Genomic DNA, 23,593 nt, shown 5'->3' on the forward strand with positions numbered 1-23,593 from the left:
GAGGAGGGGGGACATGATTTCGTCCTGTCTGACAAGAAGGACTTTCTTTTCTTTTTCGTTCTTGATGCTGTGCCATTGAGTCTCTATAATGTGTCCCTAGAAAGTGGGTAAATTTAAAATAACAAAACACACATGAAACAAATGCGAACATTTTTCTTAAGCTGTTCAAATATTGGAGGAAGGATCTAATAGTTGTTATGTGACCCATCCAAGATCAGAGTAACAAACATCCGTTTATTCCTAAAAATATCCATCCATCATCAAAAGAAAAGGTTGTATAAGAATTAAAAAAAAGATCAACAAAGGGGAAATTCTCTCAACTTTTTCCTTTAGGAAATATAATATATTTATATGTGGATCGATATGTTGTAGTTAATTTTTTATCTCGGGTAATTTTTATTTTTCCTTTATAAATTTTCAACTTCAATACCATACATTACCATACCCAAAAACAAAACAAAAACAAAAATTACCTGAGATAAGAATTAAACTAACTACAACAGATTAATATTCATTAAAACTTCTTGTAAGTAGACAACCATTGTAAAATTTATCTGAATTACCTGGACTTTTAAAGGTTTCTGCAGACTTTACAGGTACATGATCATAATGATGTTTAGATTGACTGACATAAAATTAGTCTGAAATAATAAAGTAAAAAAAGAGCATGTCAACTTACATGTACAATATACGTACCGAGCTGTCCTTGCTAAAAACTGTTTTAATTTTAATTTAGTAGAATAGATATTGCACTGAAGAATTAGAATGAGAGTTGAATAAGACACACTTGACATCAGCCATTACAAAGAAGAGGGACATTGACACTGGTTGTATGCTGTGCTACTAGTGTTCTTACCAGGATTCCATAGACCGGGGTCCACAGGACCCATAAAAAAGCTCAAATTGGGGGTCATGACGGAGAAAAGCGGGTCACAATTTTTACATACAGTTGACTCAATGTTTTCACAGGTGTGAGTCTTAGATAATGATGGGTGTTTTCTAAAGACAGCATAACCATGCAATTAAGTTTTGGCTTATATTATAAGGCAATGTACGCATGTGTACGTATATGAATATGTTATTTCTGTAATGGGTTTTTTCCTTCTTTGCGCCCTTGCGACCCTTTGGGCTAATTATAGTGTGGCATTTCCTGAAAAAGTGTCGCAATGCCGTAATGCTGCGGTCTGTGCTACTGTTTAATCAGTTGGTGGAAGCTTTATAACAAAACTTGTCAAGAAGAAATCAACAAACTGATGTGTAACTGCTACATGATGAGGGACGTTGAAAAGATCAGGAATGGACTGGATTGGTCTGTGGAAACCTGGATCAGATCGTTCTAGCTCAGAGATATATCTAATATATATACCCACACATTAATAGCAGAGGTCAACAGGAAGACTAACTTACTTTCATGGGCCAGTATGAACATAGCATATGGCCGGGTTATCACAAGATGGAATCTTTGGAAGTCTTGAATGGGGGCTGGTCTACAAAACTGATAAAATATCATGGACTTGAAGCCTTTTCATGTAAACAGCTCAATAAATTAATAATACTTGTGGTATTATGTCCCCTATAAAGTATAGTATATGCTATCTTTGAAAAGCACAAAATAATCAAAATGGCCTTAATGTGAATTATTTTGCTAGCACATGCATGAGCACTTCATATTTTTTGCTGCTTAAGCACAAGCTGAATCAGTGGAGCTAAAACTTGAATTGCAAACAGTAATAAGCATTTTATAATCCTTTTTTTCTAATCTTAAATGCCTAAAAGCAACAATATGATTATTTTATTATTATTATAAAAAATTAACTTCTGCTAGACCAGACCTCTCTCATGTTGATTCTGGTCACAATGATAAATCCTTTCATCGAATTCATTTTCACACATTGCAGTGATGGAGATGGTGGCCAGCTGGTTTGCACAAACCAGTAACAAATAAGCTCAAGCTTAACTTGAAGTGACTTATATAGGCCTGTTTACATGGAGGTCTGGGGACCCCAGGTAGGCGAGGTAACGTGCTTTAAATAGGTGGGGTAACCAACCTGTCTATATACCGGTAATCTCCCATTTTAATTTGAACATGTTTACATGATAGGTAGGGTGACCCACCACATAATTATATCTCACCTATCTGGGGTCCCCCATCTCCACGTAAACAGGCCTTTATCATTTACCTTTTTTGTTTATGCATGTTCAAACTCAACACAATTACAATAAATATCGAATTGTGTTTATTGTGTATAAGTAATACATGGTATGCTTTATATTAGTAAAAGAGCAAACACGTACTCCTAGCATATACATGTATATTTAAAAATCATTTGATTTTACCAAGGTGAAGTAAAGTAAAGCTAAAGTAATATTAAGCTTAAGTTTTTCACAGCCGACGCGGCCTTTCGTGTCACTTATTCACTATATCACATGCACAAATAGTAGATCAGGAAGCAAGAATATAGTTGATTAATCAGCTAAAATTGTTTGCTAGACAGTCTGCACATGTTAACCAAGGCCCTGAACATCTTTCATATTATTTTTCTTTAGAACTTTATTGAACACTACGGTTCGACTTACCTTCAAAACCAAGTGAAATAAGACTGAACACTCCTGAAAACTGAGCTATCTTTCGAATGGTCCCAGTGCCCGCTCGGTTGACCTGCAAAATATTTCAACTGAGTGGAGCTCGAGGGATTGCAGAATAATTTTTAGTTTTGGGGCGAATTTTAAAAGGCTCTCTTTAGAAACCCTTAAATAAAGTCAAGAGTCACGATCACCCAATTGTATCCCGATCTGCGATGGAAAATTCATAACGAGTTTCCTAAAGCAAACAAATTGACTTTCTAATATTAAACAGGTTATTGTTTGGAAAATGCTGAGGGTACATTCTGAAGGAAGGGTTAATCGCCATCGTTGAGACTTGCTACTTCTTCTAAAAATTTAGAATCTTAAGAAAAGAACAGACCTGTATTTTTTTAGCCTGCGTAGCATTTTTTCTACATACAGACTGAGAGAAGACGCAATTCAATTCGGAGCAGAGATCAGCAGGGCAACAATTTATACAGAGGTGCTTAATTTGAGTCACGTGCTGCTTGTATAAAGGGCCTTGCAGTTATCTTTTCTCTGAAACAAATCGTTGATCATGATTCACTCATATCAAAACAAATGACGAGCGTTTTTGTACATTACAGGCGTAGAGTTGATTCTAAAATGGAATAGCAGGAATACAACTCTAATTTCTCAGAGCTGAATACACACCTTCAAAAACACGCGATTTCAGCGCTGCAGTTGGTACAGTTCCTTTGTCTTGTTTTTCTGTATTATATCCTTAGAAATAATCAGTTTGTATTGATTAAACTCCTGAGGACACGGACTGATACGCTTTTGTCAGACGGAACGGCCTTCATTTCGAACGAGGTTTACCATTACATAAGTACGCGCCAGCTCTTGCTCTCGATCGAGTTAGGAGTTCAGGGCCGTAGCCAGGAAGAAACTACAACCGAGGCGAACACACGGTCCGTTGTACGAAATCAGCCGTATGAAATCTTCTAATATTATCAGTCTGATAAAAAAAATCAAAATCGACAGTATTTGGTAAAATTTTACCGAGGCGAGTGCCTCGGTTCGCCTCATACTGGCTACGGCCCTGAAAAACTCCTTAAAAATTTACGTTTTCAAAAGAAATCGACAAGAAAGTAAAAAACATACGGACTTTGATCGATAATGCAGACTTCTACATGCAGCAGATTACAGGAAACACACTGAAATCATTGCTAGTGAACTGTAGTCTAAAAACATAAAAAAATAAGGGAAAATTGAAAATATTATAAATAATGCGCTCATACACGCAACCTCTCTTGAATTTCAGAAGTGAAAATCCTGATATTACTTTAACACTCGATTGCTCTAAGAAAAGGCAAATTTTATACAAAGTCATAAGGCAACTTAACCAAAGTTAAATTTCTATTTGAGAATTTTAAAGATCAGAAAACGCGTACAGAAGGACACCGATCGATTGCGCCATGATTCTCCATGGATGCAGCTATAGAGGCTGCTCTGGTTAAATTATCCTTTGTTATTAAAAACCATAAAAATGTAGAAAGTACCTCTTTCCAAGTGCAGATGTTTACAGCGTTAAACTAAAGGAAAAAAAACTAACTTATTTCAGCTGCTTAAAAACACAAAGGAGGTTTGAAGGAATTCGTACGAAGTGTGCGAAGCGTCTCTAAGGTGTAGCCTAAGTGTTGTGAAGTAACCCAGGAGGTTAGTTAGGCTCTAAACGAAGAAATAGAATTTTTATACGCATTGTGATCGCAAGAATACGCAGCTGGCAAAAAGGGGGCAAAGTACAACTCCAAACAAAATCTGCCCTGAAACAAGTGAGCTCTAAATTTATTAGACTATAAGTAGATGAAAATCTAAAACAAACCTTGACTCTTGTGATTTGGTAAACTCTTGGGTGAAGTCGGAAGAGAAAACAAAGCTCAGAGGTGATTTTCCTTAGAGCCAACTAACGCGATTCTTTCCTATGAAAGAAGCAGTCATTGATTATGCCTAGAAGAAATCATTTTCCATTTCTATATAGAAGGAGTTTAGGTTGTAACGTTACGCAAATTGTAACTGCATCAGTTCGTTTGGTTATATTTTGTGTTTGCTGTATTTAAGGTCAAGACACGACGTTAACATCAAACCTTCACGAGTTCAATGAGGAGGTTTCTCTTTTTTGACGAATTCCTTTCCAGCTTGAAATAAACTGTAAATTCGCTGAGACACTGAAGGTGAATGAAAGAAATACTGATGTGAACGAGAGAACTATCTCCTTGGATTGCGTCGAGATTTGGCTGATCATTAAAACTAGGTGACTCGCTGTTTAATATCCGCTTGCTTTTATGCCCTTTATAACCATCGATTTTCGTATTCATCTGGCGACATATTTCACCTTACAAGTCTTCTACGTGGACAGTCGAGCTTCAGAAAGTCTGCCGACTTTGTAGAACTAAATGGATATGAGAAATGCTAGGTGATATGAACCAACTAACTTTACCAAGGCTTGGAGGCTGAGTCTGACTAAAAATAGAGCGGATGACATACTTTTAAAGGTCCTTTTAAGACACCCGATACTTCCTGTGTCGTAATTGATCATAACTGAAAATCTTTGAGTTAACTAAATCATGTTGATTTACAAATTTAATTACGAATCTTGATGTGACAAGGAAATATACTACTGGCCGATTTACACAGAATCACGCGACTTTACAACAAAGCAATTTGGTGTAGACTGGTCCATTTTGCTTCATTTTGTCATTGTGACATTCCATGCAAACGCTGCGGGTTTACCTATTTTAAGAGACATTATATCGCCGATTTAGTTGATCAGTTCTAAACTGGTTAATTTAATTTACTACTCATTTTTCTCGCAGAAAATTCGTTTCCAACTTGAAATAAAGTGTACATACGTGAAGACACTGAGAGAGAAAATCTGATTGTAGGCATGAGAGAACCATAGCATTGTGTAGTGGGTGGAGTCCAATACCATCGGATAGTTCACCAGAATCTTTGAAAACTCGCGATCTTCCCTAGAAGTCACGCGATGTTAGCGAAACAGAGTTAGCCGGGAATCACAGCAGTTCTATGTATTTAAGTCTAATCAGTAAAGCTGCAATGGGTTCACTCCACTACACTGTAGAGGCTAAGGACAAATGGCCTGAGGCGAAACCGCAGTCTGATAATTTTTGACCTGTTGACAATTTACGTACATACCGTTCATGCTTTCACGTTCACAGCTCTTGAACGGTCCAGGACTATTTAGTGACGAAATATTTCATCTTAATAAAGTCTGTTAATTTATGTGCGCAGAAAAAGCCGTAAAAAAGGTCTGATTTTGTTATCGATAGAAAGTGCCCATGATCTAATAAATCCAAAATTCAGGAAATGGAAGATTAAGTACTAATCTAATACCTTTACGGACGCCTCTTTCCCTTCCCCGTTACACAGCAAGTTAACACGCCAGACAAGGGAGGTATTGAAGCGAAATTTGACGATGTGGATAATCAGACATTTCCCTTCGATCGCACTAATCTAACTCGCATTTTCCGGCGGATCATTTCTGTTCATGCTGGGTGAAAGTTATACTGTAAAACGTCACTTTTTCAAGCGGCATGCACATAAATGATCTTGCAATGCATGCATGATCACTGAGTATGGAAAGGATATGTAGACAGTTTATAAACACAAAATTGACTTTCTTTGCAAAGACTGCTACACACCGCCTAGTTATATGTGAATGTGTCAAATCCAAACAAACAAACCTGTTTTTGAGAGCTGGAAAGTAAGATGTTTGCTTCAGAAGATGAGGGGCGATCGATCAGGGTGCGGCTACTTAATGATCAATGACGTCCACGTCTGGGAATGAGGCACTTGAAAAGGCTATTGATCACGCGATATCTTGCTTCAAAGGAACAAAAGATCATTGTCGAAAGCTGTTCAGCTTAGTATTGGTAACAAGGCATCTGTTTTTATGTGGAAAGAATTCTTTCATGTTACAAACCTTTTAGTATAAGCTAGGTAAATCGGGAGAAATTGGACTTTGAACAGAAAGTTATATCGAATCTTTCTCGGAAAAACAAGAACATTTACCCTCTACTATACCTTTATGAGTATCCGGTGGGGGCGGTAGATTCTCTTTTCACAAACACTCATAAACAAAGCCATATTATAATATATTTTAATGGCTTGGTCATGCAACAAATCAGCTATTGTTTTGTCGAGTACAATTGTAGGTCAACTAGTTTCAGCTCACTATAACCTTTGTCGTCCGCTTTAGTCGTTTTGGTGCATGATATGGACCTTTGCATACTATTTGTCCTGGAGCAATTAAGCTTTCCACTTAAGGTATTGAAGTGGTAATAAGCAAAATCAGCAACCATGGAGCTTTCCGCTGATACCTCATTTAGCACATTTTGAAAAATCCTGACAGAGTTACAGACAAAAAAACAAGCAACATTTGGGGAAAAATACTTGTGGAGGCAAAACCTCAACGACAAACCAGCGAGGGTCCGCCGGATCTTTAGTAGACCTGGATCAGGGGAAAAAATCCAGTGCCAATTTTGCTATTTACCCGACTACCCTTTACAGATTAAATTTCTCTCTTTGTTGGAAACAAAGGGAACCAAAACATCGTGAGAACGAAAGACGATAAAGTGGGCAACAAAACTGGCTATAAAAAGAAAGGCAAATGAAAAAAGAAGGGATCGAGAAAAAAAATTGAAATAGGTTGGAAAAATTGACTTATGCGCATGCGCAAAAAAACAAAAAGGCTGCTTTAAAATTTTTAATGCTTAATTACGTCCAATAAGTAGAAAATTATGTCCTTAGTGTTGGAAATCTCTTTTTTTAGCCATTCCCATGCTACCTGGGTAAAGAACAGTTCATAAAGGAGGATTTGGTCCAAAATACGTTTTTTCCCTAACCATTACGTCCCATGCAAACTTTGGATAAAGCACGTAGGCCGTATTAGCCCATCTATTTTTAGCCTCTTTTGTGGGGGGGGGGGGGGATAGTAGCAGATATTTTCCCCTTCTCCTCTCCTGATCGTTTTTGTGACTGACGCTCTAGCCTGAGTATCAAGCTTTTCTGGGGAAAGAAAAAGAGAGAAGTTAAACGGGGAGGGGAGAGAGCGAAAGGAAAGAAACAACTCTCTCTTACTCCTCCCTCCTTTAGAACGTGCACTTGAAGTGCTCCACGAGATATGCATGAGGAAAATTATTTTTACTAGCCACACAAAAAGAGCGATACATCAGAAACTAGCCTCAACTGCACCATAAACAAGGATTGCTATTGAATCCGTAATTTCCCAACTTTGGAAGTAAATTTACGTGCCACCCAGTAATTTTACCTCCTACTAATAAAACTCTACCAGATATGATAAGGGCTATCATAATACTGAACGAGCGGGCACTCCGCTTCGTTTATCAGGACAAAATCTCTACTTATGAGACACTAGTTGTTAAAAATGGATATAGCGCATTAGCAAATCAAAGACTTGCAATTGGGAATGAAAACATACCTACAAGTATTTCCGAGTTATTGACGGCACGAGTCCAATTATAATTTACGTGGTGATGCTATTTTAAAGTTACCTAAAGTAAATTCAACAAAGTATGGGATCAAGTCATGGAGATACCAGGCTGCCCGACAATGGAACACTATTCCAAATAATTTAAGAAATATTGATAGTTACCGCAGTTTTAAACGTAGACTCAAGGAGCTCGACCTTGCAAGTTTATAGTCCCTTTCGCAGTTTAACTTAGTTTTTCTTAGTATTTAAGTATTATATAGTTTCTGTAATCTTAGCAACTCGCCTAAATTACCTTGCAATCTTCTGGATAATACAAGAAAATTCCTGCTCTTCTGTATGGGTCGATCAGCAACCCTCGCTGAGTAAAAAGTATGTCTGTTTGATCTTTTCTGTAAACCTTAGGCTAAAAAATTAACTGTAACTCCTTCTCTAAAATTCCTAAAATTTGGTTAAACTTCAGGAGTAAAATTTGGAGGGCGGTTTGGCTGGATCGGTTGTGTTCCAGGGCTGGTGTGGGGATACCTTGAGGTCAGGCTGATGGGAGGTAGTAACACAAGTTTTGAAATGTGAAATATAATAATTTAATGAAAGTTTTGTAGTTGGTGTAATTTATTTTGTGGCCCAATAGGTCGTGAATTGAGTCGAGTGGAGCAGTATGGTCTTGTAATTTTGATCAGCCTTCCTCTCTTTATTTTGGCCTCTGCAGGATCAACAGTGTTTTGGATTATAGGTGAGTAAGAATGTTGTAAGTTTTCATATTTCTCTCTTTAGTAAAATTTTGTCTAAACTAAAGGCGGTTATAGTATGTGGTAATAGGCTTCAAGTTCCCCCAGGCCGCTGTATTAAAACAAGGTTAAGTGCTTAGCATTTGATATGGAAATGATTTTTCAACCTCACGCAGATAAATCTCTTTGCAAGAAAGGTTGTGCACTTGGCTTCATTTTGAAAGTGAGGATTTTTGGAACTTGGAAGTGGCGAATTCTTAACTTCTTTAAAGTTTGAGCCATCACTTGACCTACCCCAAGGGCATGGCTCAAGGACTGCAGAAGAGTTTTCATTCGTTCTTGCCATTCTCAGACTCAAAAGTTAGAATCGCCCTGTACAGTGTCGTAAACAATGCCACAGGAAAGTACCACTCAGTAGCTTGTATTTGAATGGCCACACATTGAATTTAATTTACGGTTATAACTGTGTTTTATAAATTATATGCCCTCCAATAGTAAAGGTTGACAGGTCATTTTTTTATTTTTTTTATTAGGTGCGTCATTCTTTATTATTGGCCTCCACGCGTCACTCTTAAGCACCTCCGACACTCCTGAAATAACAGAAGAACTGACCATGGAAGAAGTTTCGATTTGTCTTAGTTTCAAGTTGGTTAACATGTAACACTGATAACACCACTGGTTTTGAATCATAGTGGACAGACACTTGGATACGAATGTTTTGGTTCAAATTTTATATCCCCTCAAATATGGGTCTTGTGAACATATGTAAGATAATTTATAGTGATAGACAAAGATACAAAGGAAAATAATACTAAACAAAACAACTGCGACAAAAAGTCAGCCACATAGTCGTAGATTTTTCAAATAGGGATGGTGAAACTTCTGTAATATATACAGCAAGTATTTAAGTAATAAGTTTCTTCACAGTTGTACTGCTTTAACAGACAGTTTCAGTTATTTTTGTATGACTGTTAACTCTGTAAAACCTTGATCTAATCTTTAATATTGTAACTCCCTAATAGTGCAAAACAATGCACATAAAAACCGCTCATTAAGGTTATTTAGGTCAAGGTTTTACAGAATTTACTACAGTCATACAAAAATATTTTGTATCTGTTTGTATGCACAATAATGCGCTAAACTTAGTGCAATTAGAATGATGCAATGATGGTGTATGATATAAAATAAAGTTATGATGACACCTCTGGACATACTTGCTAAGAATGATCCTGACAAACATCAATCCAGATTATAAAGTCTAAATAACGACAGGACACCTAAGAAACCACAGGAAGCCCAAAGATTAGTGTGCTGCTTGCCTGGGGGCTTGCAGCAATATAATACAGTGGTGGATCCAGGGGAGGGCCCCCGGGGGGGGGTTCGGACCCTCCCCTTATATTTTGACCAAAATGTGGCCTAAAGGGCCGAAAAAATATATTTTTTGGAGACCAGGCCCCCCCTTATCTCAGAGTCTGGATGACCCCCCCCCCCCTTATCTGAAGGTCTGGATCCGCCACTGTTATAAAGCACCCCTCCCCAATGAGATGCTTTGTTAACCACTGTTCAGCCCATGGTTCATTCATTTAACGCTGGCGATGTTCAAGACCGGAAGTAATAGCCCTCCTCGTCGCATTAAGTAAGATGACAAAATTATCCTGAAAGAAAAAAATGGCCAGTTTAACTTACACAAGTTTTTTAAATGTTAACAAAAGGCTAAGTAGCTCCAAGCGGAAGCAAGGTTTTCTTATCCTGTGTGGGAACATAATGTCATTGTTGTCCAAAATCTCCTATTTTGTCTGGACAGGTAAAGTGCATTTCCAATTAAGAGAACATTATTTTCAAAAAGCTGGGTTTTTCGATAGCGTAAAATGCAGCCAATTCTCTTTTAATTCCGGCCACTTCGAGGAAATGATCCTATAGCGTTGAATACAGTTAGAAAAAAAAAACGGTACAAATAACAAGGCAAAATTAGAGTTTCTTTGTCTGTGTCCAAAACGTTCACTCAATTATTTCCAAAAATAAAATACACAAGATATTTAAAAAACAGTGAAAAAGAGAATTTATATACAGATTGTAATGAATATATGTACAAGGTCGTATGGTTGATTCTCCTCGCTCCGCGCCGCAAGGGACGTGGCCCGTGTACAGACGCCCCTCCCCTCAGGAAAACTCGGGGAGATCGCCGTCGTCATTTTAGCTAGATATTCTATTGTTGATTCATCCACGCCAAAGGATTGAGCTTTTTTGCTGCCACATTGCACAGCAGAATTACACATATCTTCGTGTCTTACAGTTCAAATTTATTTACAGTGATAACCACGCTACAAATCTATTGTAATGCGGCATAGCTTTGGAAATTTATACAATATTACACTGTCCAAAAGGGTACACTTTAGGAATGTTGCTTAAGGCCTATCAGTTTCATCGTCCGCATTTTGCTCCCGCCCGCTCATAAATGAAATTCTACTTTGGGAACTAGGCGGATGTGATCTCAGCGTTCCATACGAAGAAAAACGTCTGGGAATTACTGGCCGTTGTGTGAGGGAAGACGCAAAGGGACCACTACGATGCGGATCGCCTGGAATTACAGTTTGCAGCTGCGGTCCATACAGTTGGGGTCTTTGGGTTCCATACAAGGGAAATCGGATTACTGACGGGTGTGTGACTGAAGACGTAGCAGGATCACTAAGATGCGGATCAGATGGAATTACACTTTGCGGTTGCAGCTCATACTGTGGCGGTCTTATTGTTCCAAACGGGGAAGAACGTCCGGAGATACCTGGTAGGTGGGTGACTGTAGACAGGCCACAACCACTAAGATAAGAAGCGTCTGCAAATGTATGGTGCGGTTGCAATTCATGTAGTGACGGACTAGGCGTTCCATACGAGGCACGTAATTCTGGGATTTGTGGTTGGAGGGTGTCGGTTGATAAACCATAACCAGCAAGATTCGGAACATCTAGAATCGTACTTTGGTGTTGCAATCCATGGAGTGACGGTCTTGGCGCTTCTTGGATTCTTAGCGGGTGAGTGATTGTAGACACACCCAAACCGCTAAGATTAAACGCCGATGGAATTGCAGTTTGTGGTTGTAATCCATGCAGTGGTCTTCTCAGCGTTTCATAAGGGGAACAAAATCCCTGCATTTCAGGCGGATGTGTGAAGGTAGACATACCAGAACCACAGGGATACGGTTCGCTACCCAAGGACCTTCCAGGGGTAAAGATGGTGGATGGGGCGCTGTGATGGTGGGTGCTGAACAGTGATGTGTCTTCACTGAATCCATGCGCCACAGAAATAGGAACTTCCGCTAAAGGGAACAACAGAAGGAATTAGAATTCCACAAGTATATGATGATACAGCGAAAGCCACTAAGTCATAAACTAGATTTCGTCCTTTTCCAATGTTACAAACCCTCTTTTCACGGTGCAATATAGCATACTTTGCCAAAACAAAACATGAGGAAATAAACAATCGGAAAAGTAACGATTACAGACGAGAAAAAAGGTGCCATTTTACGCCTTTTTTATTTTATTAGGCTTTCTGTAATACGACTGAATTCGCGAGCGGGCAAAATATACCGAATCCTATCCTGGCTAGCTCGTGATTTCCCGCGGTTGTCCCGCTAGAAGAAATAATCTCTTTTGACCATGAAATAACCCTTCCTCTCTCGTCTGGGTCAATAAAAACGCAAACTTTCGGCAGTAAGAAAGCCTTGGAAGGCAAAAAACGCGAACTGGGATTTGCCTATTTTTCGACAGGGAAAATAAGAACTTCAAGCGCCGGAACTCCTTAAACATTGTCATATTAGTGCTTAAATCTTTCACGGCGTTTATTCAATTGTAGAATTTTGTTGTAGTTTTGACAGGAGTAAACAAAAAAAGGAAACCTTACCAGCACGATAGTGAGGCAATGGAATTGGCCTTACGGTTTCTTGACCGTAAACAAGGAGCGGTGAATCGTGAGTACTGAGGCGAGTGTTCCTCTGCAACGCTGCAGCAGTCTGTGGATTTGAGAGGAGACAAGAAAGAAAAAAAGCTGATAACCTCATACGACTGTCAAGCAATAACTATTTGCTTCAAACGTAAAATGTATAAAAAAGCGTGATGCACGTGCAAAGTGGTTGTTTTGATTGCCATTCTCTTGACGTCGCCGTCGTCGTTGCTTTTTAAAAGTTCCCTGTTTAGCCGAGCGCTAAGGAAGAAGACAAAGTCGAGCGCCAAGCCCGGGACTGAGTGTGGAGCACTTTCCGCTCGACCGTGACTCCTCTTTTGTGATCGGCTAAATAGGGCCTTCTTCAAATGAACCCTCAATATTATTTTATGCTTTTTTTCAGCGAATCTCCGGCGCCGCGTTTTTTTCTTCTTCTATATTACAACAACTGTTCTACACAGGTTAAGTGAGTAGTCAAAATTTAACTATTCTCGCTGCATACATAATAATCCCGTAACGCGGGAAATAAGAAACTCCTTTAAATTCCGTCATGTCGCGTTTGCGCGCTAGTGGCATGATGCAACACTGCCTTCTCTTTGCATTTTCCCGCCTCCTGGCCAGTTCAACTGATTTCAGTGGAAGTAACCTTGAGGTCCCTCCCCCCCCCTCCCACCTTCCCTAGTGGCGGTGGACGTCGCAAACTCTCATTACTCGGCATGCCTAGTGTCGTAGCATTCGCAGTTTCGTCCCATAACTTAGTTTCCCATGAAAGGAAAATAGGGGTGTAGTGTGTCTATTGTACTATGCCAGACTACTGCTTCCGATGTAGAAGGATTTACCCATGATTTTCACAAAATTACTTCCGGTTGCCGTGGTAGAGTCCGCCGTAGCGTTTTTCTTTAATGTCTTCCCTTAAAAATTTTCAGCCCCGTTCAGCCGCTTTTTTTCTCCCCAGTCCCCCGCTCGGCTTGCTTTCCTCGTCGATTTTTTGTGCTCCGTTGTATTCGCCCCTTTCCCCAACCATGGAACCTGGTACCAGGTTATCATTAGGGGAATGATAGTGAAGATGAACACTGTCTGACAAATCTCCTTAAAACCTTCGTCACGAGAATAACTCTTGCAGAACAGCGAAGGACTTAAAGTTCAACTTATCAACAACTTTCTTACCTAGCAGGCGTCTCAGTAAAGACAAATCCTAACCACTGTTTAATTATAATGTTTGAGAAAAGCTCTCTGAATCCAGATCCATTACCTCATTAACGGACAAACATTCCAAATGGGACTCGCCCTGTGTAACTGTAGACAGGCCAGATCCACTAAGGTGGGGATATCTCCAGGACCTTCCAGGTGTAAAGATGGTGGACGGGGTGTTGTGATGATGGGTGTGGATATCAGGGGAAGAAAGATGCTGTGAATCAACATGAGGAGGGAGGTACAAACTGAAGGATGTCTGACCGTGGTTGGATCCATGCACTGCAGGAGTCGGAGCTTCCGCTAAAACCACACCGGCTGTAGAAAGTAAAAGGTAGAAATTAGAATCCCACAAGAAACACTCCCGCTCCTGATGAGTTCATTCACTCATAAATGAGATGAGATGAGAGTTAAGTGACGTTTGACCGCAATGGACTTGTGTAAAACGTCACATTGGTGCTGCGAACTGTTCAAAAAAGCTAATCAAAAATAGGGAAGTTGAAACCTTACCAGTAGGATCGGGAGGCACTGGGAATGTTCCTACGGTGTCGGGATCGTGAGCCACGAATGGCGCGTGAACACTGGGGTAAGTCTCTTCCAGAATCTGTACAGGTCGTAGAAGACAACAAGAGGTCATAAACTTATAACATGGTCGAGTAAAAAGAATCTGTTCAGTTAGTTGTGAAAACAGACCACAAAGAGACAGAATCTCAGTCCCAAACCAGGTCAAACTGGTGATGTTATACTGACTAGTCAGATCAATTGCAACAAGAATTAATGCTACGCGTTTTAGTCAATTTAATTTTTTAGGCAAGCCTCACGCTACGTGACGTAAACCCAACATCTAAGTTCGTGTCTCGTTGATAGAATGTAAATAAAATCTTGAATATCAAGAAAAATAACGTTCAAATTCATAAAGTAAGACTTGAAAACTCAGTAGTACACCTTATGAAGAAAATTTAAACCAAACGAGGGGGTTTTTAATCTAATGAAACACGCCGGAAGAGACATTGGGACTGACAACCCGCGACGCTGATGAGCAAAACGACGGTGCCGGTTACTTTGAATGCAATTCACATGTCCAATGATCAAGGAACAGAAAAACAGACCTTCACTTGCAATCAATGAAAGTTGAAGAATAACCTTTGTTAAGTAAATCTTGTACAAAGTGTTGATTAAAACTACAAGGAGTAAACTGAAATGAATTTCAAAAACAAACCTCATGTCAAAACTATGCCTTCTTTTGACCTTATTTCTATGACCCACCTGCTCCTGATCGTCCCCTAATCCAGATGAAGAATCAGGAAAGAGGTGAGGGTACCGCTCTTTCCAATAGTCCTCTGATGGCCACTCGTGTTCAGGCTGGGGATCGCCCTTGAGCTCCTGAAACATGAAATGTCGACCATAAAGCAAACATTAAATGTAAGGTTTTCAGGCGTAAACTTAGTTTTCTTTTTATTAAAACGTGACCAGAGGAAACGAGAAACAATATAAAGGTGAAAACTCTATTATCAGCATGTTCAGACTACGCGGGTGCAATGAATGTACAGACTGTATTAAAATACAGTCAAATCTCTATTGCGCCAGCTCTTTGTCAAGCGGTCGCTGCGGAAACTTACCCAAATTACAAAAAAAAGAAAGAGTCGCTTCTCTAATATAATAGAATGAAAAACTCCTTCAGATCACTGAAGAGGGGGTTCAAAATGGGCTGGGGAGGAGAGGGTGGTAACGGTACATATGTGGAATAAATGCCCTGGCTAGCTTTACATTAAGTGTAAACTCCAAGTGTTGTTGTTTCTTTCAATTATCGGAGGAAAAAAGGTCTGAAACACACGATCATGTGAACTCCCAAAAGTTTAAAAAGGGGACAGACAGTTTTTAATAATCAATGATTGACCTTCAATTTTCTCTACCAAACCTAATATTTCTGATTTTTTTTTTTTTCCACCCATGATGATTTAATTAGAAACAAGAAAAGCAAGAGCAATCAGACAGAGAAAGTAATTTTTGGTGGCGAAAGGTATTTTAGAAATACTCACTTTGAACAGAAAGTAGTTTCCTTTTTCTAATGCAGGGTCACAGGTGCGGACAGAAAAATAAATGGAAAGGCGGGAATGCTGGCGCTTCACGCAAACAAAAGGCGGGAAAATGTACCACGTAGCATATCGTGATTGACAGGAATATTTCATGTGCTTAAATTTAACCAATCAGCTGTTACCACGTCACTAGCCTTCTCTCAGGCCACTTTGAATGACAGTTTGTTCATTTTGTAGTTTGCTGTTCACTTCAGTTGTTCCACAGGTAGCCCAAGCTCGAAATATGAGCATTGGCGAGCATCGGCATTGTTGCGTAACATTCAAAATATTAGGATTATACCAAGGGTAAACCTTTATATAGAGAGAAAACCGTTTACATAAAAACCCATAAAACGGCCATAAATCGGCCCGTGGACCACACAAGAGAGATGTAACACACATTTTAAGTAAGGTAAGCTGTTTTTTATTGAAATCCTTTCATTTTCGTAGGTTACAGAAACGATAGGTTTTTTTCCCATACAAATCCTTATATTTTGAATGTTAAGCAACAATGCCGATGCTCGCCGATGCTCATATTTTGAGCTTGGGCTACCTGTGGTTGTTCTTCAAAGAAAAAATTCAACGCAAAAATGCTCAAGATGGACGGGAATTGTAAAAAGAATTAGAAAACAACGTAAAAACGTGAGTGAGAGAAATATTCGGGTTATTTACTCTGGAATTTCCGGAATTTGTAAAAGGATTTGTGGAGGCTAGCAGGAAAAAAACTTATTAATTGAAGACACAAAGCGACGCAGGATTTGCTAACGGCCGTCGATAAAACCCGGAACATGGAACATGCCGGAACATTCCGGAACATCCCGGAACATGAAAAAATTAAAATATTTTTTTATGAAAATAAAAATATTAGTAATAATAACAATAATAATAATAATAATAAATAATATTAATAATAAAAAGTACAATAGATAAAAAACAATTTTTGCAAAAATTTCTTATAACAAAATAACATAACATAAAAACGAAAAATAAAGAAACAAAGAAAGAAATAAAGAAAAAGAAACTGGTGTCATCTCCGAGTATGAGAAAACAATATTTTATCGCAATGAATTTTTGGGGCGAGTGAGGGTCCATTCAAATGACAGTAATGAGTGAATGCTTGCTTCTAAATTCAAAATATATTAAAATGGGTCGCGAGGAGGGGGCTTTCAAGCTTTCCTCACACAGCCACCTCTTGTAAATGTTTGCCATGCGGTTTAACGGTTATCAATTTACGGCTTTGCGACCGTAAGAAGAGCTTAGGGGCTCGTCGCTTTGGACTTGGATAATTAAATTAAACATTCACATTCGCCGCAGAATAGTTGCAGCGGCAGTGGTAGCGCAGCGGTAGTTTCTAACTGTTATCAGTGAGCCTGAATTTTAGTCGTCTCCCCGCAAACTCCTCTTGCGACTCGAGGAGACGTCTGAAATATCATGCTGACTGTAAACAGTATAGAAACTACTACGAATGTGAGTATTGTCCACTAAAATCCAAAGACAGGAGCCCCTATACTCTTCTTAAGTTTACAGACACGCCTAGTCTGTGAGTAATTCATGTCAAAGTGAAGCAAAGCAACTCAAGTAAGCAAATGTCGGTTATATATAAGCGTTTTGCGCTGTGGCTATATGGCCGGTAACCGGTCAAGGTTTTCAAAATACTAAATGGTGACTAAATGGCCGGCAGTTCTATATTCTCAGTAAATTTCACAAAATCGAAAGATTCCAGCTAATCTAAACTATAACATGTCGTGATCCTGATCAAACCAGCCGGTTTTGTGGGATTTCTATATCATTATTTTTGTTGGTCGCACGAGTCTTTGGATGTTCGTTACTGTTTTCTGTCCAAAGCGTGGCGTGACAGGCGACGTTTGACGTCATGACCTTTCATGCGGCCTTTGCGCAAAACCGGCGGGAATCTTTCGATTTTGTGAAATTTACTGAGAATATAGAACTGCCGGCCATTTAGTATTTTGAAAACCTTGACCGGTTACCGGCCATATAGCCACAGCGTATAAGGAGACTATATGTTGGCTTGACATGAGTTCATTCGACCGACTTGGCTTGACATGAAATACTGCACCGACATTTCAGACCATCGCAGAACCGTTAATGGATAACCGCCAAATGATTAACTCATGGCAAACAATTACAAGAGGTGGTTGTGTGAGGAAAGCTTGAAAACCCCCTCCTCGAGACTCACTTTAATATATTTGAATTTAGAAGCAAGCCTTCACTCATTACTGTCATTTGTATGAACCCTCACTCGCCCAACAAATTTTAATTTGTTGCGACAAAACATTGTTTGCTCATACTCAGACTTTACTCAGAGAGGATGCCAGTTTCTTTTTCTTGATTATTTAATTTCATTATTTTTCGTTTTTTTTTTTGTTATTTTACGTTCTTATTAATTTTTACAAAAATCATTTTATTATTATTTTTATTTTATTTTTTTTTTCATGAAAATTATTTTAATTTTTTCTTGTTCCGGGATGTTCCGGAATGTTCCGGAATGTTCCGGGATGTTCCATGTTCCTGGTTTTATCGACGCCCTTTGCTAACGCCATAGTGTTTGTCGTCAAGCTGGAAAAACATGTCGCCGACAAAATTTGACAGTTAATACCATAGTGGAGTGCAATTACCTATGATAAAATGTATGGCGTTAAATTTGAACAAAAGTGTCTCGGAGGAATTGTCTGTTTTGTGGAAAGTTATCCAAAAAAACCTACGCTACTGAGCGATCGAGGTCATTTATGGAGTGTGGCCAATGTGCGAGCCAGTGAGCCAAACGTGCGAGCCATGCGAGCCAAACGTGCGAGCCTTGCGAGCCACTGAAAAACACCGACACGATCGCCTTTGCAGTCTTTCTTTTCGTAGTCTTGCCTCTCCCCTCTCCCGTAGCGAAAAGTACGAGATACAAACAATGGGAGTAATGAGCTAACATAATAATCACATAATCAGATTCACGGACAAAGAAACTTGCATGCATGCATGTATTTATTCAGATACAGTCATTTCGGAGAAAACCAAAAAAACTAAAATCTTTATTCAGCCGTAATAAACAGAGGTCAAAGGATATAAAACGCTTAACAACTGCATCTGAAATCAAATCCTGTCAGGGACACCTAGTACAGAAGCATAAACCACAGGAAATGATTACTCAGTATGCATGTAACAAACCTGCTTCATGACCTCTTAATATAAGACTTAGCGCGGCAAAAACAAGATTTACTCAGTCAAAGTCTAGAATGCTACGCGTCTTGCACTGTGTAGTGCTAGTAACCTTCGCGCGAGAGAAAAACGAAAGAGAACCACTGTTCAAGCAGACTCTCGAGGTCAAGTTTCACATTATCTCGAGGCCTGTCAACGCTTATTTCTTACTGTCAACAGCGTGATGTCCGTAGAGAGATTCAGAAGAGCGACACAGAGTCATTCAACCTCGACCCAGACTCAAGAGAGAAGCATTCAAAGAGCAGAGACTGGCGCGAGTTAGATGATTTCAAAAACAAGATGGCGCCTACGATCGATCGATCGAGCGAGGGAAAACAGAGATAAACAGTGAGTAAAAACCGATTTTAATTGTGCTCCCTAGTATGAATTACATTTTTTTTCCAATTTTCAAAATTTTTGATGGCTCGCACATATGGCTCGTATGACTCGCATGGCTCGCAGATTGTCATTACCCTCATTTATGAAAGGACACGCAAGAACACTCAAAGAAAAGGACACCAGGCTGTGAAAAGACTTCTTCGTTTTCTGGACTCTCAAACAAACTTTTCTTGAGTTTGACTGATTTTAGGAAACCTTAGCGATAAAAGTAAAACTGTAAGTTAACCTTTCTTTCTCTTACTTTGCAAATTATTTGTTTGAATTGAACATGAACTGAACATATTTTGACTTTACACTTGTTCTTCATCATTTTATAAAAAGTAATGAATTAAAATTGATTCAGAAATTTATAATATTCTGGAATTTTTTTGTTCTGTTATGTTGCACAGTGTTTGTTATAAGTGAGCTCACATCGAGTTGAACCAGACTCGAAGAGAAATTTCATATCTGCTCGCTAATCCATTATTTTGCACAGTGCAGACACCTTCAGATTAATTTACTTGTTCTCGGTTAAAACATTGTTTTGAATTTAGTTCAATCAATTGAAAGGAATGAATTTGAAACGATACTTTGAATCTGCTAAAGTCTGTGATTTGATTTCAAAAGTAAATCTCGTGTTTTGTCGATTATAAAAATGACAAAGAAAGGAAAATGGCGAAAGGCAAGAGCTGAGTAGAAATAAACTGTAAACAAAGAATAAAGAAACAAATTGCGATTAAATTGGAAAACTTACGTGGTAGTTTGACTGCACCCAAGTGATGTTGCCGTGCTGCTTGAAGGCTGATGTCAGATCCTTCACCTGCTGTGGAGTCATCTTCACATCGTAAAGCCACAGTTTCTTCAGGTGAGGAGCGCAGCTGAGATGTTGAATCAAGCTGTCGACTCCTGCACCCAGAAGAGGATTGCCTGACATGAAAAGCACCTCCAAGTTTGGAGCTTTTTCAAATAAACTGTTGATGAACTCCACAGCAGGTGATGATGTTACATTGATACTTTGGAGTGTTAATTGCTTCAGTTTGTGTGTTATTGGGATCCTCCTCAGCAGAGACTCTGTTACCTCAGCATCGCACACTTCACCGTCTTCACCCACAACGTTTATCCTGTGTGGAGCGGTGATAAACGGCATGATCTCACTCAGCTCTTCCACTTCTGACCTGTTCACATACTGAGCATCAATCCTCCGAACCCTGGAGAGACCATGACGCTTTGAACAACAGCTGCTGCTGCTCTCTTCACTTGACTCATCAACATTCATGTTTGTCTTCTTTGTTGTCTCTTGTTTACTTATTAGCGCCTTAATCATTTTACATGGAAGAAATGGAATACCGTCATCTTTTGATTTTATAATTTTCATAAAATACAGGTGAGTGTTGTTTTCTTCTTTCTTTAGGAAAAATTCATCAACTCGACGCCATGTAAAGTTGCTTAAAAATTCTGATGCTTTCTTTTCTCCTGAACAACAAACAATGAAAGCCTTTAATTGTTCAGATAAAATTATCAAGTTTTTATAGTCTTGCTCTGTATACTCTTTGTTATAGGTGAAAAAAACGTAATTTACGTTTACGGTAGTTTTAACTAACTTTTCTTTCACAAGATCATTTAGCTGGTCTGGCGCTTCAATTAAAAGAACTCCTCTGAAAGAGGAAAGAAATGTAGGAAAGAGGTTTCTTTTTGTCTCAGCTGAACAGTAGAAAAACAACTGTGTACAGAGTGTTAGAAAATTTCTTTGGTCTTCTGAAAAATCCTCCTCTGAGGGTGCTTCGCTGTCGAAGGTGTACTTCGTGAGTCCTTCTTCGTTCGCCGCCATTTTCATCAGGTGAATCACAATCTCGCGCGCGGCTTCTTCTGACAGCTCACCAGCAAATTTCAACACTTCATTCATTTTGAGGATCGTTTCAACCGAGTCCAGTTTTGACAGGGAATTTGTAATTTTATTCTTTTTAGATAATATCAGCTCTTCTTTCAGGAAACTTCCCGCGAAGTATTCTTGTAGGGATTTATGAATGAAATACACACCTTTTTCAGGATTCAAACTTGACATATTCAAAACTTGAAAAAGGCCCACTTCAATCAACCTCTTGATCAGATCGTAGTTAGGTAATTCACTTCTCGGGATATACAGGCAATCGTTGATGAGAGCTTCAAAGGCCGAGCGCCCTAATACATATAATTCTTCTGAGTAATCCTCAATGTTAAACACCGATTCAGCAGACTGTTTTTCACCCATGTGATGAAACAAAGTCTTCACGAACTGAGGGAAGATATCTGCGCGTTTCTTTGGCAGTGCGTTGCGATCTTTCCCCTTCCAGAGTAGACACATAATTAGAAGAAGAAGAGGAATTTGTGCTAGTTTTCTTAGGTCTTGCTGCTCCAGGTATTCGAAAAACTTTTCAACATCTTCATCATCTTTTAAAAATCTACCAGCGAACTCTTCTTGGCGCCAATAATTGAAGCCGTCTATCTTGAAAACAGCATCACCAGAACTTCTCAACGTCTCAGCTTTCATTTCCCTTGAAGTTATTACAACACAGCAATTGCTTAACTGGTTTTCATTCCAGATTTCAAGGACAGGCGATTGGTTTCCAGCAGTGTAAACATACTCATCGTAACCATCCAAGATAAGCAAGACTTTTTCTTGATGGCGACGAACGTAGTTATACAGGTTGTCGACAGAAACTGTGCCATCACTGGCCAGCGCTCTGGAAGCCGCCAAAATGGACGGAACATCTTGGAGATCAGAAATGTCCCGTAATCTTACCAGAAGGACAAGATCAAACGCTCCTAATGTTTGTGGAAATGTCTGTTGGGACCAGTCGAAAGTGACTTTTTGCGTAAAAACAGTCTTGCCGATACCTAGGAGGCAACATGAACTAAATTGTGAGGATGTCTTGGGAGCTAGATTTGTTTTATTTGTATGGTAATCTGAAGTCATGCGAACTATGAATCTAAACTATTTAAATTTTCTACAGTTTTAAGAAGACTTTTGACAAAAGTGTCAAATTATTCAACGAAATTTTCTGAATTTTTAACTTTTTCTTAATGCGCTTATATAAGTCTGTTTTTCATGGAGGGTCTTTAATTCGGTTTCACCTAAGTTAATCCAAAAAGATTCTTTTCTGCCTTCAAGGGAGCATATATTTTGGAAGTCTTAGCTTTGTCTCAAGAATCATTACAAGATTATAGTTTTTTTCATCGCTGTTGGTGTAACTTTTAAATTTAGAGTATGTTGTGATATAAATTTATTGAATCAGATTTTCTCTTCCATTGCTTTTGAGTGCACAGTAATGTGATAAGTGGGTTTGTAACAAAGGAAAATTCAATTTGAAGTAACAATACAATGGAACTACAGCGTGTGTTATTCAAAGAAAGGTATTTAAGGAGCAGACCATTTAACTCTTGAGGGGGTGGGGGTGGAATGGGTGATTACTGGTCATCAAGAATTTTTGTTTCTAGCAATCTGGTGGGCAGGACATTTTTTCCCTTTTTTTTCCCATAAGCTTTCTATTACATTTGTGCTGCATGTAATTTTTTTCCTCCGACAAGCGCTTGGAGAAAATTTTTTTTAAAAATCACCCACCCTCTCCCTCAAGAGTTAAATGGTCGGCCCCTAATGAGTAGTTTAAAATTACTCATAAATAAGAAGATAAATATGAAAGAAAAGGACAAAAGAAACGAATTTTTAATGAGTCGCTGAATATTCAACTCTTCCTTTGATTCAACTCAGGCTAAAGTAACTCGAAAAAAAAGAATATTTGGATGCACAATATGTAATTTCCATGGCAGTGTTGTATCAGTAAAGTCTGCAGTTAGTTACAGCAAACTCTCACCTGCGGCTTGTGAGTGCTGTAATATTTACTGACATCAAACTGACACTGAACAATATAGTAAAGGGTGTAGTTTAATTTTTCCTTGGATGAATTTTTATTTTTATTTGCTAGTTTTTGATTGTACATTTTACAAAATGAAACTTACAGATAAAATTGAGCCAC

General features: G+C 38.9%; 1 protein-coding gene and 1 long non-coding RNA gene across 4 annotated transcripts in view; both read right to left on the bottom strand.

Moving 5' to 3' along the window:
• Window positions 1-3,004: 3,004 nt before the first annotated feature.
• Window positions 3,005-23,593, bottom strand: part of LOC140951127 (uncharacterized) — a 104,467-nt gene continuing 83,878 nt past the window's right edge. Inside the window, exons 2-5 of one of the 3 annotated variants that reach the window (XR_012167250.1) lie at window positions 6,309-6,448; window positions 4,430-4,526; window positions 4,107-4,139; window positions 3,005-3,123 (exon numbers count right to left, since the gene is read on the bottom strand). This is a non-coding gene — a long non-coding RNA (uncharacterized lncRNA). Of the gene's footprint in view, window positions 3,124-4,106; window positions 4,140-4,429; window positions 4,527-4,691; window positions 5,038-5,456; window positions 5,721-6,308; window positions 6,449-23,593 lie in introns of those variants that run through there. The other 2 variants (XR_012167249.1, XR_012167251.1) reach the window with 2 other exon arrangements.
• Window positions 10,777-22,957, bottom strand: LOC140950375 (uncharacterized). Its single transcript, XM_073399587.1, has 6 exons — window positions 20,338-22,957; window positions 15,193-15,309; window positions 14,437-14,530; window positions 13,988-14,244; window positions 12,697-12,805; window positions 10,777-12,112 (listed from the first exon to the last, which is right to left on the bottom strand). Exons 1-6 carry the CDS (start codon window positions 22,534-22,536, stop codon window positions 11,208-11,210), a joined length of 3,681 nt encoding a protein of 1,226 aa, XP_073255688.1. The 5' UTR covers window positions 22,537-22,957; the 3' UTR covers window positions 10,777-11,207.

This window comes from Porites lutea, chromosome 10 (assembly GCF_958299795.1).
Source record: "Porites lutea chromosome 10, jaPorLute2.1, whole genome shotgun sequence".
Lineage (NCBI taxonomy): Eukaryota > Metazoa > Cnidaria > Anthozoa > Scleractinia > Poritidae > Porites > Porites lutea.